Source organism: Amblyomma americanum, chromosome 6 (genome assembly GCF_052857255.1).
Source record: "Amblyomma americanum isolate KBUSLIRL-KWMA chromosome 6, ASM5285725v1, whole genome shotgun sequence".
Classification (NCBI taxonomy): domain Eukaryota; kingdom Metazoa; phylum Arthropoda; class Arachnida; order Ixodida; family Ixodidae; genus Amblyomma; species Amblyomma americanum.
In genome coordinates, this window is record NC_135502.1 from 42,641,667 (window position 1) to 42,659,401 (window position 17,735).

The 17,735-nt window shown below is 44.6% G+C and overlaps 1 protein-coding gene across 2 annotated transcripts in view; it reads left to right on the forward strand.

Moving 5' to 3' along the window:
• Positions 1-17,735, forward strand: part of Sin3A (SIN3 transcription regulator family member A) — a 50,406-nt gene that overhangs the window by 30,657 nt on the left and 2,014 nt on the right. For both annotated transcript variants that reach the window (XM_077669233.1, XM_077669234.1), the window contains exons 10-18: positions 389-475; positions 586-704; positions 3,201-3,331; positions 4,185-4,282; positions 4,381-4,497; positions 5,010-5,300; positions 6,262-7,002; positions 8,888-9,235; positions 11,279-11,454. In XM_077669233.1, the coding sequence (XP_077525359.1) occupies positions 389-475; positions 586-704; positions 3,201-3,331; positions 4,185-4,282; positions 4,381-4,497; positions 5,010-5,300; positions 6,262-7,002; positions 8,888-9,235; positions 11,279-11,454 (2,108 nt within the window). The remainder of the gene's footprint in view (positions 1-388; positions 476-585; positions 705-3,200; positions 3,332-4,184; positions 4,283-4,380; positions 4,498-5,009; positions 5,301-6,261; positions 7,003-8,887; positions 9,236-11,278; positions 11,455-17,735) is intronic.

A 17,735-nucleotide genomic window follows, 5' to 3' on the forward strand; every position in this document is an offset into this window, starting at 1 on the left:
CTTAAATCGTACAACTGTGCTACCTATTCAACATTACAACAGGCTTCTCTACCTAGGTAAATTTCACCTTTGACTTAATTTAACTCCCGCTCAACAGCCAGCTAGCTACGGCTCGCTTGTTAAAAATAGTGACCTTTCTCGGGTTAAACCGAAAAGTCTAACCCCTAACTATAACGTACACCATCTCTGCTACCACATTTGTAAGCTACATCTGGCATAAGTTTTTTTCAGGATTTCATCATGTTTTAGGTGACAGTAAATGAAATACCAGTATGCTGTGTGAAAAAAAAATGCTGTCTTGTTGGAAAAAGTGTACCATAGTAAATACGAGTGGCTGAAGGGTAGAGTTGGTTTTAGTAAAGAGACTTCCTTTTACCTATTTTTCCAGAAGCAGAAGATGACAAGTCTCAAGGATGTGAGCCTTGCTGAAGCTGGAAAGCATGGCACTCTCAATGAGTTCGCTTTCTTTGATAAGGTAGGTCCATCATTTTACTTTTTTGTACGAAACGTGCACAGTTGATTATACTGGTGTGATGGCTTTGTGTAAGCAAGCTGGAGAGTTGAGCATTTCGTGTTATTCAACAGGTTCGCCGTGCCCTGCGTGGCCAGGAAGTCTATGAAAATTTTCTTCGTTGCTTGATTCTTTACAACCAGGAAATTGTGTCTCGACTGGAGCTCGTTCACCTTATAGCGCCATTCCTTGGGTAAGCTGTGCAATTATTTGTGCCTTTCTTTTAAGGTATTTGTTGTGTCGTGCGAGCTTGGCTGATCAGGCTAGTTAGTTATTCATGACAGCTAAAGATACAACATAGCACAATCTTAGACAAGGGCAAAGAGAAGATGGGACGCCACCACACTATGGTGTCTCATCTTTAACCACTGTTTGGTCGGTGTCCTTGCCAGGTGCAAGCTTACCTTTCATTGCTAGTGATAATAATACACTAGAACCCCTCTACAGTCAAGTAGCGCGGACCAGCAAACATGTTTACTGTATCAGTTGTCGGTAATGGCATGACTCTGAGGATGCTTTCTGGTAATTGCCTACTTACTAAACACAGTATTAATTTACAAGAGAAACAGTCAGATCACATTTATGTTTTCGATGTTGCTTACGTCTTGTAGAAGTACTGCATTTGCGCGAAAACAGCGCGGCCATGAGTATCACTAGCCAAAACTTTGCGTGAACGTGGCATCGTCATGCGCAACCTCGGTGTCGTTTAAGAGCGCCGGGGGCGCCGCTTCCCTGTGCTTTGCACTGCCCTGTGCTGCGAATGTTTGTCCCTCTCTTCACTTCCACTCTCCTCACTGCTTTCTCAGTGACCCTTGCCGCATTTTTTCCCACCGCTTGTACACCTTTGTGCGCGCTGTGCAGATTGCCTTGCGGTTCTAAAGCCTTCGAAAAGTTGGCCTCTCCTCACAGCTCTCAGGCTTGTTGAAGCCATCTCGAAGACCACCGTTTTTAGCATCTTTTGTAGCCATCTGCCACCAAATGTTGGCACCGCGAGTACATTGCCAAAGCCAGACACTCTTTACTGTAGCCGGTTCTTTGAAAAAAATTTTTACTATAACAAAAAAAAAATGTCTATTGAAGGCAAAATGTGACCGCAGTTTCACTTTACTATATCAACGTTCCGCTGTAGTTAAGACAGCCCAGGGCAGTTACGTACACCACTATTCTGCCATTGGGGATTTTGTACTAAATTCCTGTTTTGCTATTTTATCGTTATAGTGTGGTTTGGTAAATGCTAGAGGTATTTGAATATCGGTGGCTGCAAAGCATTATGTACTGAACAAAGTGTCTTCAGACGTGAACATTTAAGATCAAATTATGATTTGTCCAAGAATACAATATATGCACTCACAGTGTTACATCAGACAGTCAGCTGTCGTCATTGCATAACTCACTAGTTGTGCGAGTAATCCTGAAATGTTTTATATGCTGCAGTTGCGAATTCCTGCAAAGCCAGGTGCACTTTCTGAACAAGCTTTTTAGCCTGCTTAGTTAAATCACCTAGAACAGTAATTTATCGTTATACCAGGGAAGTAATGATTGGCCACGTTTCAAGACTTACTGTGGCCATCCATGAACTGAATTTTTTTTAACCTTGTGCGGTGGGCATTCTGCCTTTTTGCATGTCATATGAAAATTTTAAAAAATTGTAACGAGTTATTAGCATTGTTTTTAAAAGGTATTGAATGTATTGTATAATAACTGTTGGAGTCAAGAAAATGTCTTGGAACTAATCCAGCCTTGAAATATGTAGGGTCTGCATTGCTTTGCGTCCTTTTTGTATGCCTGTCTGTTATTTTTCAAGGGACCCTGAAGTGATTTCGATGGGCATGTTCTAGTAGAACAGATGTGTAGAGGTGGTCTTTTTAGGTATTCCAGTCAAATTCACATGCATGGGCACTTGCATTGTCAGCTACTGTGGCCGATGCTTTTTCTGCATAGTGCCTGTGCAAACTTTTGTGTCCCTGTCTTTTGTTAGGCCCAGAGTTTGGTTCACACTCATTAGAATACTAAAGCCTGAACGGTGGGGAGCGTTCTGTGCACGAGAAAGCTTGGTGCTACGTCCATATAGCAGTGTTGGATCTGGGAAGCTCATCTGTAAAGTGATCGCTGGTCACGGCTCAGTAAGGACTGCACCTTGATGAATACAGTGCGCAGGATACACAAATGAGATTTCAGCATGAAAATTTCAGTGTTGGTGACATTTGCACTCCAGATAACAAAATTTATGCAAGTGCTAATAACTAATGTCTGATAGCACATTTTAAACAGTAATGCTTTTATTTCACTGTTTAGAAGGCTTCGAATCCCAAGGTGTTATAGTTGGATACAACTCAAGCATACAGCAGCAAAACACCTCTAAAGACGCCCTCCAGCCAGTAACATCTACAGATTATCAAGGCATCATGGTCAATCCCATTCCGCGGAGGCACTTGTCAGTAACCTGCATTGTCAGGCTGTGTGATTAAACACGTCATGAGTCTAGGCGATAGGCTGGAGGGGGTCTTTTGAGGGGGTTCACCTCCTAAGTTTTTTAGTTGTATGAGGCATAGTTATTTGTCACATAGCAGTGTGACATTATTCCTTACAAGTGGCTGCGGTAACTGCAGTGTATTTAATTACTGTTAGTTTTATTGTATTAATATTATTGGCTTGACTTCAGAGGAGTTTCTTTTATGGCACTTTGTAGGAAGTTTCCAGAATTGTTCAAATGGTTCAAGGACTTCGTTGGATACAAGGACCTTGGTGGACAGATAGAACCGATCCCCAACAAAGTGGTCCAGCAAGAACGCATCTCAGGGGATCCTTCTATGGAAATTGGTATGCCTGTCTGCTACTTTTCAAGGGACCCTGAAGTGATTTCGATGGGCATGTTCTAGTGCAACAGATCTGTAGAGGTGGTCTTTTTAGGTATTCCAGTCAAATTTGAAAGCTCTGTGTGGACCCTATAATTTAGAAATCCGTTTTAAAAATCGCTGTTTGCAGTTCGATTAAGGCAACACCTAACAATGCAGCTTCCCCTACTGTAATAACATCTGCCTACTGATGTCATCGGGCTCGCTGTTGGGAAATTGGTAAACTTTGTAATATCGTGGAATTCGCTACATGGAGGTTCGTTACATTCAGGTTTAACTGTATTGGGGTCTGACTCTTGGTCTCTGCACGTGTGAATCTGATCACAGACCTAATTATTTTGATTTGATATTTCAATTGCCGGTATTTACATTTGCAGATTTCAGTACTTTGAATAGGTGTTCATGGCAATGTGGCCATTGCTGTTTGCTGCCTTACTGACCTTTGAAGCCACACAAGTGTTTTCTGGTTACTAAGCAAATCTGGGAAAAGCACAAGTTCCAGTCTAAGACCTTTTTATTTGTTGTTGTTTGCCTTCTTTCTTGGTTTCTTTCATTCCGTACATGCCCTATGAGCTGCATATTGTTGTGGCTCCTGCTGTATGTGATGCCAGTGAATTGCAAAAAGAATTTTCGGTATTTGATATTCCCCCCGTATGTTTTCCAAGCACTATTGACTCCAAATTGCTTCGGCCTCGCATGCACCCGGTAATCATTGATAACAAAGTTGGCGTATTATGATGTGCCCAGTTTTTCTCTTTGCTGAGCAAGAAAAACACCGTTGAGGTTAAGCGTATTGTTAACTCTCATTTCGGTTTCAGATTACTCAGCCTGCAAACGTTATGGTGCCAGTTATCGAGCACTCCCGAAAAATGTTGTACAGCCGAAGTGCAGTGGCAGGACGCAGCTTTGTAAAGAGGTGGGATTTTGTCTAGCATACCAACATTTTATTTTTTGTTCCATCGGGCATTAGTTTAGCGGTATAATTCTCACATCATCCCTCCTTCTTATCTGCAGGTTTTGAATGATACCTGGGTTTCATTTCCTTCATGGTCAGAAGATTCTACATTTGTGAGCTCGCGCAAGACCCAGTATGAAGAGTACATCTACCGTTGCGAAGATGAACGCTTTGAGGTGGGTACTGAATGTGTGCAGAAATGTTCATGTTACCTACACTGGTGTAGCAGTAGCAAAGGTTGCACAGCTGCGTGAAGGGTTTTATCCAGGCTTTATGGGGGCATCAGCAAATCGGGAGAGTTTCACATTTGCCTGCTAGCAGATGAAAATGCGATCCAGGTGGGCCCAGGCTTAACCTGCACACAGAGAGGTAGCATGCCAAAGATTTCACCTTAATAACAGCACTTTCAAACTGTATTCTGTTTGGTAAATGCGGTTTTTGAGACATTTGGCAGCCATTATTATAGTTTCCTTGTGTACCAAAGGAGCTGGCATATTCAGGTTTCCATTTTTAGCCCCGTACCAATAACTGTTGCTCATGAGAACAGGCTTACTTAAAAAGTGCTTATAAAAGAATGTAACTGAGCTGTTTATTTTTTTTTTTTCCAGCAGTTTTCAAAAATTGCTTTTCGGATAAGTCTTGTTGAAAATGTTAAAATTTTAATAAACCTTACGAATATTCTCCACAGCTGGACGTGGTTGTTGAGACCAACCTGTCGACAATTCGCATCCTCGAGGCGGTACAGAAGAAGCTACAGCGGATGAGTGCGGAGGAAAAGCAACGCTTCCAGTTGGGTGACAACCTTGGTGGTTCGTCAGCTGTGCTGCAGCAACAGGCCATCAGGCGCATTTATGGAGACAAGGCGCATGACATTGTTGAAGGACTCAAGCGCAACCCTGTGGTGGCTGTGCCTCTAGTACTGCGCAGGCTCAAGGCCAAGGAGGAAGAGTGGCGTGAGGCACAGAAGAGTTTCAACAAGGTCTGGCCACTCAGCTTACAAATTGTCCTCTCTTGCAGCAGTAGCTTGAGTTTTCTTGGTATTGAGATGGGGAACCTTAGTTTACCCCGGTGGCAAGCCGAGGAGTTGTTTCTGTTGTGCGGTACTCATTGAAACGAAAAAATGGCTGTATAGCATTTCATTTGTCCAGAGGAAAATTGCTTGGGAAGAGAAGTAATTTATCATTGGTTCCAGGGAAGTAATGATTGACCACGTCTCAAGACTTACTGTGGCCATCCATAAACTGAATTTTTCTGCACCTTGTGCGATGGGCATTCTACATTTTTTTGCATGTCATATAAAATTTTTTAAGAATTGTAACGAGTTATTAGCATGCCTTTAAGAGGTATTGAATGTATTTTCTTTATAACTGTTGGAGTCAAGAAAATGTCTTGGAACTAATCCAGCCTTGAAATATGTAGGGTCTGCATTACTTTGCATCTTTTTTTAACATTATGGGTTTTTTATTTTACACTAAACCTTAACAGGCAAGGCTTTGCTTAGTACTTGGCTAACATATGACCTTCTGCATTCTAACCTCCTTCATGCCAGAAAGAGGAAATTTGTTAGTTTGTCTTCAAGCCCGAACTGCACATTACATTGTTTCCCAGCGCGAGTGAGCCAGGTAAACAACTCAGAATCCTTTCCTCGCCACTCGCACGTTTACAGCCGCACATTGCGGCGTGGCCATGCCAATGTTCCCAAGCCTGCCTTGTGCACATAAAATGTGCGAGTAAAAGTTTTTTTTTTGTATGAATCCTTCTAATAAATCCAGGTGCACAATTTACACGAGGGCGGAAATTATGCGAGTAAATACGTAGTGTCACTGGCTCCATATTTGTTATTTAAGCCTGGTTAAAATACTTAAATTGAAAATTATTTTTCTGGCCTATTAAAATATTAACTTGCACATTATAATGTTCTGCTCATTTCCTTTGATCAGGTGTGGAGAGAGCAGAATGAGAAGTACTACCTCAAGTCACTAGATCATCAGGGCCTCACGTTCAAGCAGAATGACATCAAGTTTCTACGCTCCAAAAGTCTTCTGAATGAAATTGAGGCCATCTATGAGGAACGCCGGGAGCAGATGGAAGAAGGCGCAGGCGAGGTGCCTACGGGGCCGCACATGAGCCTGTCCTATCTTGACCGATCCATCCTGGAAGATGCAGCCAACCTGATAATCCACCATGTGAAGCGCCAAACGGGCATCAACAAAGAGGACAAGCAGAAAATAAAGCAGCTGCTGCGTCAGTTCATACCAGACTTGTTCTGTTTACCACGGGGTGAGCTCTCTGACGACGAGGTTGACAAGGACGACGACATGGAAACTGAAGATGGGGAGAGCCAGCCACTGCCCTCTACACCCAACCACCGGCCAGATGACTCGTTTCCCAAGGACAGTGACAAAGGTACTCTGCGGACAGGCACGGAGGATTGCATTGGTAGTGTGGACAGTTCACAGCTGAGTGCACAACCCATGCAGAATCTGTACTCGGACGACTCGTATGCACTATTCTTTGTCAATGACCATTGGTACCTGTTCTTTCGGCTGCACCACCTGCTGTGTGAGCGGCTCACCAAAATCTACAGGCAGTCGACGAACCTGGCAGCTGATGAGGCAAAGGAGCGCAAGGACCGGAAAGAGGCTACGGCTGTAGCACTGCGGCTGAAGCCTCGGAGTGAGGTTGGTTTAACCTGAACGGCCCAGTGCTCTTCATGCTTGTTCATTCTTTGTTGGGAAGTTTTTGGAACCCTGGAATGTTTTGCATGGAAAGCCGCTTATTTCTGTGCTGTAACGTGTATGTTGATATGCAGTGCATTCGGGTGCATCAAGCAGCATAAGGGTACAAGCGCTTTCACAAGTTCCCAATAGTAAAGATGATGGGGGAGAAGGTTAGCTTCATTTGTGGCTGCCTAGTCGAAACTGATCATATTAGCACCCATACTATTAGCTGTGGTAAAAGGCTCAGAATTGCAGTTGCGCACAGCCCTGTGGCATGAGGCGCAATTTCAGATCTGTAAGATAATGTCCGCTGTTACCATTCTTAAGAATAATAGTTGAGGTTGTATCTTGAACGTTGAGGTCTTGAACTGATGACATTTTGCGGTAATGAGTTGCTTGTATTGCTGTCTTACTGGCTCTTTAATAATTTCACAAAAGCAGTGTAGCTTAACAAAGATGAACAGGTAATTTACATGTTGTGAAAAGTTCGTTGGGCTTAAAAAGTTTCTTTTGTTACTAGTGCAGTGGCTTCGGGGATTTTTGTCATGACTGCATGCATTTGCATCCTGTGCACTACGAGTGCTGAAAAACTAATGGTACGTGGGTAAACTCGTGTGCTTTCCAAGGCAGCCTTGTGTGGGAATGTGTGAACTGGTTGAATGTTTGTGCTTTTGGTTTGTGTTATGTAGCTCTTAGTATTAGCCTTACAGCTACAGGCACTGTAACCCCCTTGTTGCTGTCATTATGCTTGCACAAATGAAACGTCGAGACAGCTCTGGATGCACACACTTAGGGGCATCCATGGTAATTGCAGAAAAAGAGGGCCTTCATCCTGGTGGGTCCCCCTAATGCACCTTTGCCAATAATGCATAGCACAGCTGTTCTTGCTTCTCTGTGCACTTCGTAATGAGCTGCTGCGCTATGGTGTTCAGTTACCATGCTGCAACTGTGTCACTGCTGGACTAAGGGGACAATACCACAGACCATGAAGTCTGAATATTTTCGTCCCCTTTGCTGTCACTGTTGTAGCATGCTAATTGTACATTGTGTACAGTCGTCCACAGACCTGTCTAAGAGTGCTCGAACTCTGTGCCGTCTGCGCTCGGCAGCGCGCAGAGCAACGTCTAGCAGCAGGTTTGAGATAGTGCGTCTTCGAATATCATCTGAGCATCAGACATACACTATCTCAAACCAAATGCAGCGGGGCTTTGGCTGCCGCTAGATGTCGCTTTGCATGCTGCCTAATGCAGACTGCACGGAGTTCAGCACTCAAGACAGGTCTGGGGATGACTACAACCAAACGGAGTTCAGCGCTCTAGACAGGTCTGTGGATGACAACCAACGTGCACTCTATTGGCACAGTGCTTGCAGTATCCCCTAATAAGGTGTTTAAACGTACACTACAGTAGAGAGGCAATTAATCTTTCCACACTTGATGCTCCGTTGGGAAAATACCCTCAGTCTGTGGGGCCTGGCATCTGGCTTACCGGAAGGTATGTGTATGTCGCTGCAAAATTGGGTCATCTTTGATTTACACCTTAAAATCTTTGCATTGTGGGCATAGTCACCTTTGTTCATTGAAACATATTTTGTCCCTGTGTTGGCAAGTTCATGCCGTGACCCCTGTGTGTGCGGAAAGAATTTGTGCTTCAGACTTTTTTCATTTGCTTAAATGTGTCATTAGTACTGCCCGAATAGCAGCAAGAAAATTCGGGTATTTGTATTCTTCAGAAAAGTGCATCAGTTTACCAAATTTGTATTCAGTACAATCAGGGAAGAGGTGAGGTCTTCCCCAAATAAACTTATTTTGCATTGTCTGAAAGTGTGCTTGAAAAAATGCACACAGGTGGAAATTGAAGACTACTACCCAGTGTTTCTGGACATGGTGAAGAACCTGCTGGATGGCAATGTGGATGGCACTCAGTACGAGGACACCCTACGAGAGATGTTTGGCATCCACGCCTACACCGTTTTCACACTGGACAAGGTGGTGCAGAATGCGGTGCGGCAGCTGCAGCACATTGTGTGCGACGAAGCGTGCCTGCGCTGCACCGATCTCTTCATGGAAGAGCAGCGGGCCGGAGCTGCGGGAGGACCTTGTGCCACTGCTGCACACCGAGCGCACCTTGAGTCCAGCTACCAGAAGAAGGCCGAGCAGGCCTTGGTCAATGACAACTGCTTCAAGCTGGTGCTGGTTAGTGCCTCCTCCTCTGCCCTTCTTTGAGTTCTCTCGCAAGACGGCTGCAAGCAGTCCTTTGGCCATGAGGTTGCAACCCTTTTACAGCACTGCGAATGTTTTGCACTCTCTCTGCTCCAAAGTTTGTTTCCTTTTTGTCCCAGTCGCTGTCATCCTGCTAGCCCTTTCTAGTGATCCTTCATTAGTCGTTTTATGTATCTGGCCACTGTTAGCAATTTCATATTTAAATTTACCCCCAGCACACCGCTGTCTCATGTCCCTGTTATACTGGAAGATTTAATGTCGTTTTCGAGGAATGGAGTTATGCAGTGCCAGTGATTGCTACTCAGAATTATTTAGTCGTCAGGTTTGAACGACATTTGTGGTAGAGTTCATTGAGCTCATTCGCATTAGATTCTGAGCCATATGCTTGCTCTACACCCAACGCCATTTGTCAAAAAAGCACTGCACAATGAAGATCAGTATACCATCAAAGAAAAAAAAACTTGATGCTATTCTGCTCTTTTTGTTTACATCTGCCAGATTTATATGCTTGAGAGCGCAAGAAGACGAAGGCTAGAGGGGTTTTCCACTATGAACCAGCACCAACTAGGCCACAGTTTATTGGATTCTCACTTGGGGTGTGGCATGGCTCACGTTGGATGGATATTCTTGAGGTAGTGTTGTAGGATTGAGTTATTGCTTAGAGTAAATATAAGGAAGACCTTGAGGTATTTAACAATACTACAGTAAAAGCTCATTAATTCAGAAATTCGGACTGCTGGCGTGGTCCTTGTCAACACCCACGTAATTCTATGGTGCCAGACCGCTAATTTGGACGCTGCGAGTATCTCACTGGGTGATTCGAACTGCCTGCCGAGAGACCACGTCTAGGAATGACTGGCATGGCAAGCAGCCGTCAAAATAGCCCTGCTCAAACCTGAACTGCTTGCTGCAGAGTTGCACGCTTCTCACGTGTGCACAATGGCAGGCGTGGCAAAAAATGGACAGCCCCATCTTTATGAATTGTCGAACCGTATAATTTCGGTTTTGCTTTGGTTTTCTGACCTGCGTGTCAGCCCATGTCAAAGGCGGCTATCGGCCGTGCTTCAGCCGGCCAGCTGAGCCCAGCTGTGCAGCGTTTCGGACACTGATAAGTGCCGCTGCACATTTCCTTCGCTTCTATCTGCGTGGTTATTCCATTGTTCTGTTGCACCGAAACTGCACGCTCTTCATGTGCCGTTCGCTGTTTGTACGGTGATGCACAGACACACATCCGATCCAAGCAGCCGTGCGTGAAGCCTTCTCACAACTGACACAGCCGCTTGTGAGGGTGCTACTGAGCCTCACCATGAAGGATGCTGGGGAGGCCCTTACCATTCTGGAGCAGTTCTGTTTCGACTCTGCCAACAGTGTGCAAGCAGTAATGCGTTGATAGACATTTGAAAAACAGTCATTGTCTCACTGGTCTCATCTTAAATGCGGGCAACCGTTGTCCAATATTTCACCAGATAAATTTGTCGTGATGCAAGTGGTTCTTGTCAGTAGTTTCGAGGTTGTTCAATAACTTGAACATTTTTTTCGCTCCCTTAAAACTCAAATTAACAAGCTTTACTGTATTTTAGCATTATGCATGCACATCTTTATATTTATCGTAATTTTATCTTGCAACTACTATTGTAGTCATCTGCATGTGACATCATTTTTTTTACTGTGTAGCACCGAAAGAACGGAAATGATGTTCAGTGCACTGAATCTCATTCAATTCAAATGACATTAAACCATTCATTGTCATAGAGGTCCTTTTCAGAGCTACAGCCCCGGTTGTCCTGCCGTTGTCATGCACCCAGTCCTAATGCTACTGTTGCTGCCCAGTCAGTATTGGCCAGCAACACCAGCATATCCAAAGCATTTTTGTTTCATGGTTAAGTTCTTCTGAAACTTCGGCTTTGGCAGCTGTTGTTTGAGAAATGTTTTATTTTTTCCTGATAGTGCGCCTTTGACATAGACATCTGTGCTTATATTTACTCACCACACTTTTTTTTTTTTTTTGTTCCGCAGTACCAGAAGGAGACCAAGCTCACAATAGAGCTGATAGACACTGAGAGCGACATGTCTGAAGACCCTGTTGAGATAGAGAAGTGGTCAGAGTATGTCGACAAGTATGTTGCTGGTGAAGATTCCATCTCAGATGAACTGCGAGACCAGCTGGCAAAGAAACCAGTCTTCCTTCCTCGGTGAGCAATTTCTTTGTGTGTGAATTTTGAATTTTGTATTTTCATGCCTCCTCCATGTGAACATGGTTTGTTAGCCATTTAAAGTCATGAGCAATGCACAGGGGATCACTCGAGTATGACAAGTTTTAAAGGAATGTGCATAAGTGTGCACATGCCAGTCTTACTTCCTCCCCTGCTTTTTCATTCGCAAAGGGGAGAGATAAGAGGAGTGTCACTAGTGTTTGAAACCAAACTTATCAGCCTCCTATTTGCACTCAATATGATCTGCAGCAAACAGGGTCTTGTAGGAGCCCTGCTGAGTTCACGAAACAGTGAGAGCCCACCAGTCCTGGAAACGTTATTCATTTACCGGCCCATCCTTGAAACTAACAGAGAGCCCTGAATGTTGTGCATGTTGGGTGCTCTGTATAAAGGCGCATTGATTTACTTGTAAAGCAGAAACCTCGTTTGGCTCACTGTGGTCACATTGCAAGTCACACTGAGCGCGACAGTGTGTGTGTTTTAGAATTGGGGCCAGCCACATTTGAATTGTGTTAACCACTCATAGCACCATTTCGGCCGAAAAGCAGAATTGTTACTTATGAGCTATGGCCGTTTGCAACTGTTGTTAAGACTGCAGCTAAGCAGCACAGCTGCATTTTCGAGTTTATGTTCTTAGTGTTATGATGGAAGGTGTGTGAACATTTGGTACTAACGCGAAAAAGGGTGGAGCGCCTGGTCTTGAAAAAAAAATCGTCAGGGAACATGTATTTTTGTGTGCAGATTCTAAATATGTCATTTAATTTCATGTAAAGCAATTCCTTGAGCACTTAAGCTATTTTAATGCATGTATTTTGTGAAGAGCTTTGAAGAAATTTGCTGCTGGAAACTTGCTGCAATATATGCTTTCGGGTTCTCTTGACACCAAGGAATACAATAAGGGTAAAATTGTCCTCCTGCCTATCATAGAACTTAAGTTAGAGAGTTTTGGAGCTGTTCTTCAGAAATGTGAAGCAAAAGTGTGTATTCCTGATCCTGAAATGGCAGCTTCAATATCTATAATTCAAGTTCTGTGATAGCCAGGGTGATAATTTTACCTTTATTGCATTCCTTGGTTTTAAGAGAGCCTGATGGCATACATTTCAGCGAGTTTCCCTCAGCAAATTTTCTTAAAGCTCTTCACAAAATACTTGCATGAAAATTACTTGAGTGCTCAAGAAATTTCTTTACACGAAATTAAATGACATATTTAGAATCAGCACGCAAAAATACATGTTCCCTGAAGGTTTCATAATTATGATTACATTAATAAAACTTTGTTTTCAAACAAGACCAGGCTCCCCTCTTTAGGCTCCCGTAAGTGGGAAATCATGTCGTTCAGGCAGCAACGTTTTGTCGAGAAACCCAAGTCATGTGTGAATGTCTGTCATGAAAATAATTTAAAAGAGGACTTGTAATGTGAATAAATGCAAAAATGCTAGGTGGGTAGAGCTTAAGTCCAGAACATTGATGTGAGCACTGTACTGGTCCACAAGGTAGAACAACTTGCTGTCTGATGACGCAAGCTTGCGATCCAGCTTTGTTGTCCAAACCCTGAAAATGGTGGACACCATCCAAGCTTTCTGTGGCATGCATGTCCACGGGAAGAGGCTTCATGCCTTTAAAACACCTTGTCTTGATAACTTTTCTAATTGCAAGCAGACGGCATCGTTCCATGCCAGTCATGTTCGCAGTAATCAGCACAGATACTTTTTCCTTGCTCTGTTTCTCGCCTTTAGAGGTCGGGGTCTTCTCTGGTAGGAGCTGATAAAAGAGCAGTCTCATCTGCGTTGAAGATATTTTCCGGTTGGTATCCAATAAGTGCTCATGAAGCTTTTTTCTTTTCCCATGTTGTGCATGTTTCCTGGTCGACTAATGCTTTCTCCACACGTGCGCGCACATTCACACACGCACACACAATCTGTCTTAAAAACCAGAAAGCACGTCAGCCACCCATCAGAAAAAAACATACTTATCAATCCCCAACATTGCTGCCAGCAATCAGTCAATGGCAGTTTGTTGCTTCGGGCAGGCGCCGGTGCACATTTGCTTCCGGGATGACTTGAACCGGTCACGTTCAAAAACATCCAGTGTTGAGCACTTGTTTCTAGTGAAGTAGGAAAGAGTGTTCAGCCTAATCCTGTACTGCCTCTTACTTGGCGATGCCTTCCTTCTGTACTTCTCTCAAAACCTTCGCTTTCTTCGCCAGGTCGAACGTGCGATAAGTGCCACAAGTTGCCGTGATTATCAGCGTTGCAGCTACAGTCAAAGTGTGAAGCATGGAACCGACCGCAGAACAATTAACTAAGCTGCTGCACTGCTGACACTTTGCAGCAAAGAAGCTTCAAGAAATGTGCAATGATGCATGCTTTTAAGAATGGTCACGCACAATCTCACTAATGCAAGAATGCTGCCAACCAACACTTATGATGATGATGATGGCCAGGAGACTAATTTCTCCATTTGAAGAACTTTGTCCCTGTGGACAGCTGTGATGGTGATGACTACTGATATGGAGCATGGAGCTGTTGTGGTACTTGATAAATTTAGCATCTTATCAAAAAATGACGGTCATCTCGACGTTCTCAATTGAAACATAACTTAAACGGTAATATAGGTTTTTAAAGTTAGAATTATCAAGCAATTCTTTTCTATGGGACTGCATACAAAAGTGATGAGGCTTGTGCTGCACTTGTAATTAACCAAAATTTCCAATTGAGTGAGTTCAAATTACGGAGGGTTCAATGTAGTGCAAATTCAGAAATGTTCGAAACTACAATGGAGCCCCGATTATGCGTACCCCGTCCATGTGACGACCTGCATTTTACGACGAATTGGCGTGGGCCTGGTAAATCTCTCATAGGGATAATGCATTAAAAGCCTCAATAATACAACAGAAAAATATGCACGCCCTGCTTCATACGACGGCCGGCAGGAATCACCCGGAACAAGGGATGCTGGCGGAGCACTTTATTGGCAGACATGACATCAACCAAGTTGGTTCCAGATTGGAATCAAGACGGTGATGTGCGTGCAGTGATATGAACGAGAGCACGACAACTTGTAATGACAGTTCTGCTGACTGCGTACGACCCACGGCCATTGGTGCGAGTCGGCTCGCCTGGCCCGTTTCTCGGCGTGCTTTGCCGGTGAAGGAGTAAGGGAAATTGCTGTACGTTCATACCAGCAGGAAGTTATTGCAGAGGCGGTAATAAGATTAGGCATTTCTATCATTGGCGGCTAGTTCGAAAGCGCTTTCCGCCACAGCTTCAGTGCGGAGCACGTTAGGCCTAGTGACACCAAGCAAGTCGGGGAGTGAGCGGCGCGCTTTCACCCTTGGGGCCGCACATCGCTGCAGAAAGCACACTGCCGGCGCATTCATGTCACAGGTGAACATCATGTCTCCCCCACCCTATGCACCATTTTACAAGGAGCGGGCAGGAGAGGGAGAAATACTCTCAAACACGTGCACTGCGCGACACCGCAGTGTTGCCATCCTCCCCTGGACTGATAATCCGACGTGCGGAGCAACGTTCGGCTGGTTAGCCACCGGTCAAGCGCATGTTTGCGTCTGTACAACAAAAGCTGCAATGTTGTATGGAAAGCCAACATCCTCTAGACATCAATGTTTTATTGCCGGTTGCCGCAATAGTCGACGGAAGTAAAAAAAAGGGGCAAGTATGTACGCGCACCATGTTATGGGAAGGTCTCAGCGTGTCTGCAATGTCCGTTTCTTCACCGCTTTCCCGCCGGCCCCAAGTTGCATTGGTAGTGGACGTAGTTGGCGAACAGAAAATACTTGTAAGGCATGTTGCTGGTGAAGTTGGTTAAGCATTTTTGAAACTTGGAAAGAATCCACCTTGGCGCAAGTAAAACCACACACACAAAGGAAAGACAAGGAGACAACGGACAGGCGCCAACTTCCGACTGTTTATTACTCAAGAAAACCACACAGATAAATAGTCTCAGGATACGCCCACTTTTTTTTCACTCCATGTGCCTATCACAGCCATAACCTATCACCCTGCATTATCAGTTTTTGCACAGAAAATTGTACTCCGCCGCATACAAATTCACTGACGTGTCACTCACACACAATACTTGTGCCAACAACAAGAAAATACTTGTGACAACAACAAGCTTACGCATCAGCGCATTTTGTAAATGAAATGCTGACAGAAGCAAACCCATTGCCCGTGCTTAATACTACCGGGGCGCTGAACGAAGCACAGCACCTGGTTTGCCAAACTATACCCTGTGTACATAATTTTAAGATATCTAGCTTTTGGGTGGTCTTGGCAAAGCTATTTTAATTCAGCAGTACACGATGTAAGGACTTCGCAAATGTGGCCACAATTTCGTTTCGCCACCAGACGTGTTCACGAATATCGGGAGCGTGTGGGCATCACCACCTGGAAAAAAAAAAAAAACATGCTGTTAATACAAAAATACTAATTTCGTTTGCACAAAGCATGAATGATAGCGGCGACACGAACTTTTACCCAACTGCAAAGTGAGCGTTCAAAAATGCAGCCACGCCAATGTAAGAAGAACAAACGGCATGCGCGGAAAATCGCGTCGAATGCACTGTAAGAAAATCCACTATGCATGACCGTGCCGGAGATAAGACAAACGCAAGGACTTGAGCAGTGCCTCTACCCTACCGAGATTGGAATTCTCAACACAGGTGTGGCTATTTGACCTGTTAATAAGCGGTAATAGCGATCCATTAGTGTACCAACCTTTCAGTCCGTGTAATTACACATTTCTGGTATTTGTGGACCATTGAGTACTGGCGGGAGCAGAGTAGGCAAGGATGCGTGTTGTTTTCAGTGAACTGGCTTGTAACACTCGTATGAACAGCCTTATGCGAGCAGCAGGAGGGAGCGAATTTCAATTTTATCGCGCGTATCGCCGCAAACACTGCAATGATCAGATGTGGATTCGTTTCGATCACAGAGCTCGCTGTTGTCTCCCAAATGTTCAGTTTGTGAACAGAGTACTCTGTCGTAAGCTCTGCATCTAAATTGTCTCACTCGCCATGTCCAAGCAGGCAACGCAAGCGTTAAGAAACTGTGCTCCACGAAAAACGAGATATTCGATTGATCTATGCGATCTTGAGTTTCAGCACATTTCGGTTTCGTTTTTCCAACATGCAACACTGTGCAATGTTTGCCGTACAGGCAACCGGCAACAAAAACTACACGCATGAGCTGCGAGCGTGGCACTCACCGATGCTGATCGTTCCGTCGAAGCATGGTCGCTTGCTCCCGCTGGTTGTTGCAGGCGCTAATGGCACAGCACACACGAGGATTAACACGAGGTGAACCCCCACGCACTATTTTTAGGCTTGGCAAGAATAAAACGGGCGGATGACGCTGCTAGAAACCACACGCTGTTTCGTCTGCAGCCCATGGGCTGCAGATATCAGGCCATGATGTGGCGTCCGCTGTAGGCGGCGCTCGGGTAAAACAAGCATGGCGGCTCCCAGGTATTGTAACTAAAATCATGTATAGTAAACTCTGCTGCTTGCTGCCGCAGAAGAGGAAGTTGTTCATGAACAGGAAGGCATGTCGCTGGCATGGTCGTACTGCGCACCGCAAAACGTCTTCGAGGGGTCGGAGCAGCCATATATCTTGCGCATCATCCATGTCGTTTTCAAGGCGTATGTGACGTCTATTTACAACGCAGGGACGGGAGCACTCGCGTACCTCGTCTAAAGCCACCTCTTCGATGCCGAAAAGCCTGGCTGCATGCACTCTCAGAACTAATTATCGCAGAGCGAAAATGATTGCTTTTATGACACGCGAGGAAACTACCTAAATTTTTGAAAGCCAGAGTAGCGGATGCCTTTATTATGCAAATGCGTCATTTCTGTGAGACTTTCGATTATATGATACCCACATTATATGACGATTTCGCATAGTCCCCTGAAAGTCATAATCTAGGTTCTACAATATTGAATATGTTCTGAGGTTTTCAAATGTTGGACGCAAAGAAATGCCTGTTTTCCTCTGCAACTGTCTTGAAAACAGGGTCCACTCGGATGCCACAAAGCCTGCTGCCATGATTACTCTGTGCAGTGAAGAGGGCTCAGCACGGAAATGCAGCCAATTCGTATGGCAGTGTTTATAGTGTTCATACATGGCCTCAAGGTTTTGCGATGTGACAGGGCTTAGCCACGTTTAGCAGACCCTGCCACAATGTCCCATCTTGGATGTTTAGCATGTAGCTCATGCCTCTCTCTCACCTGCTGAGATGTG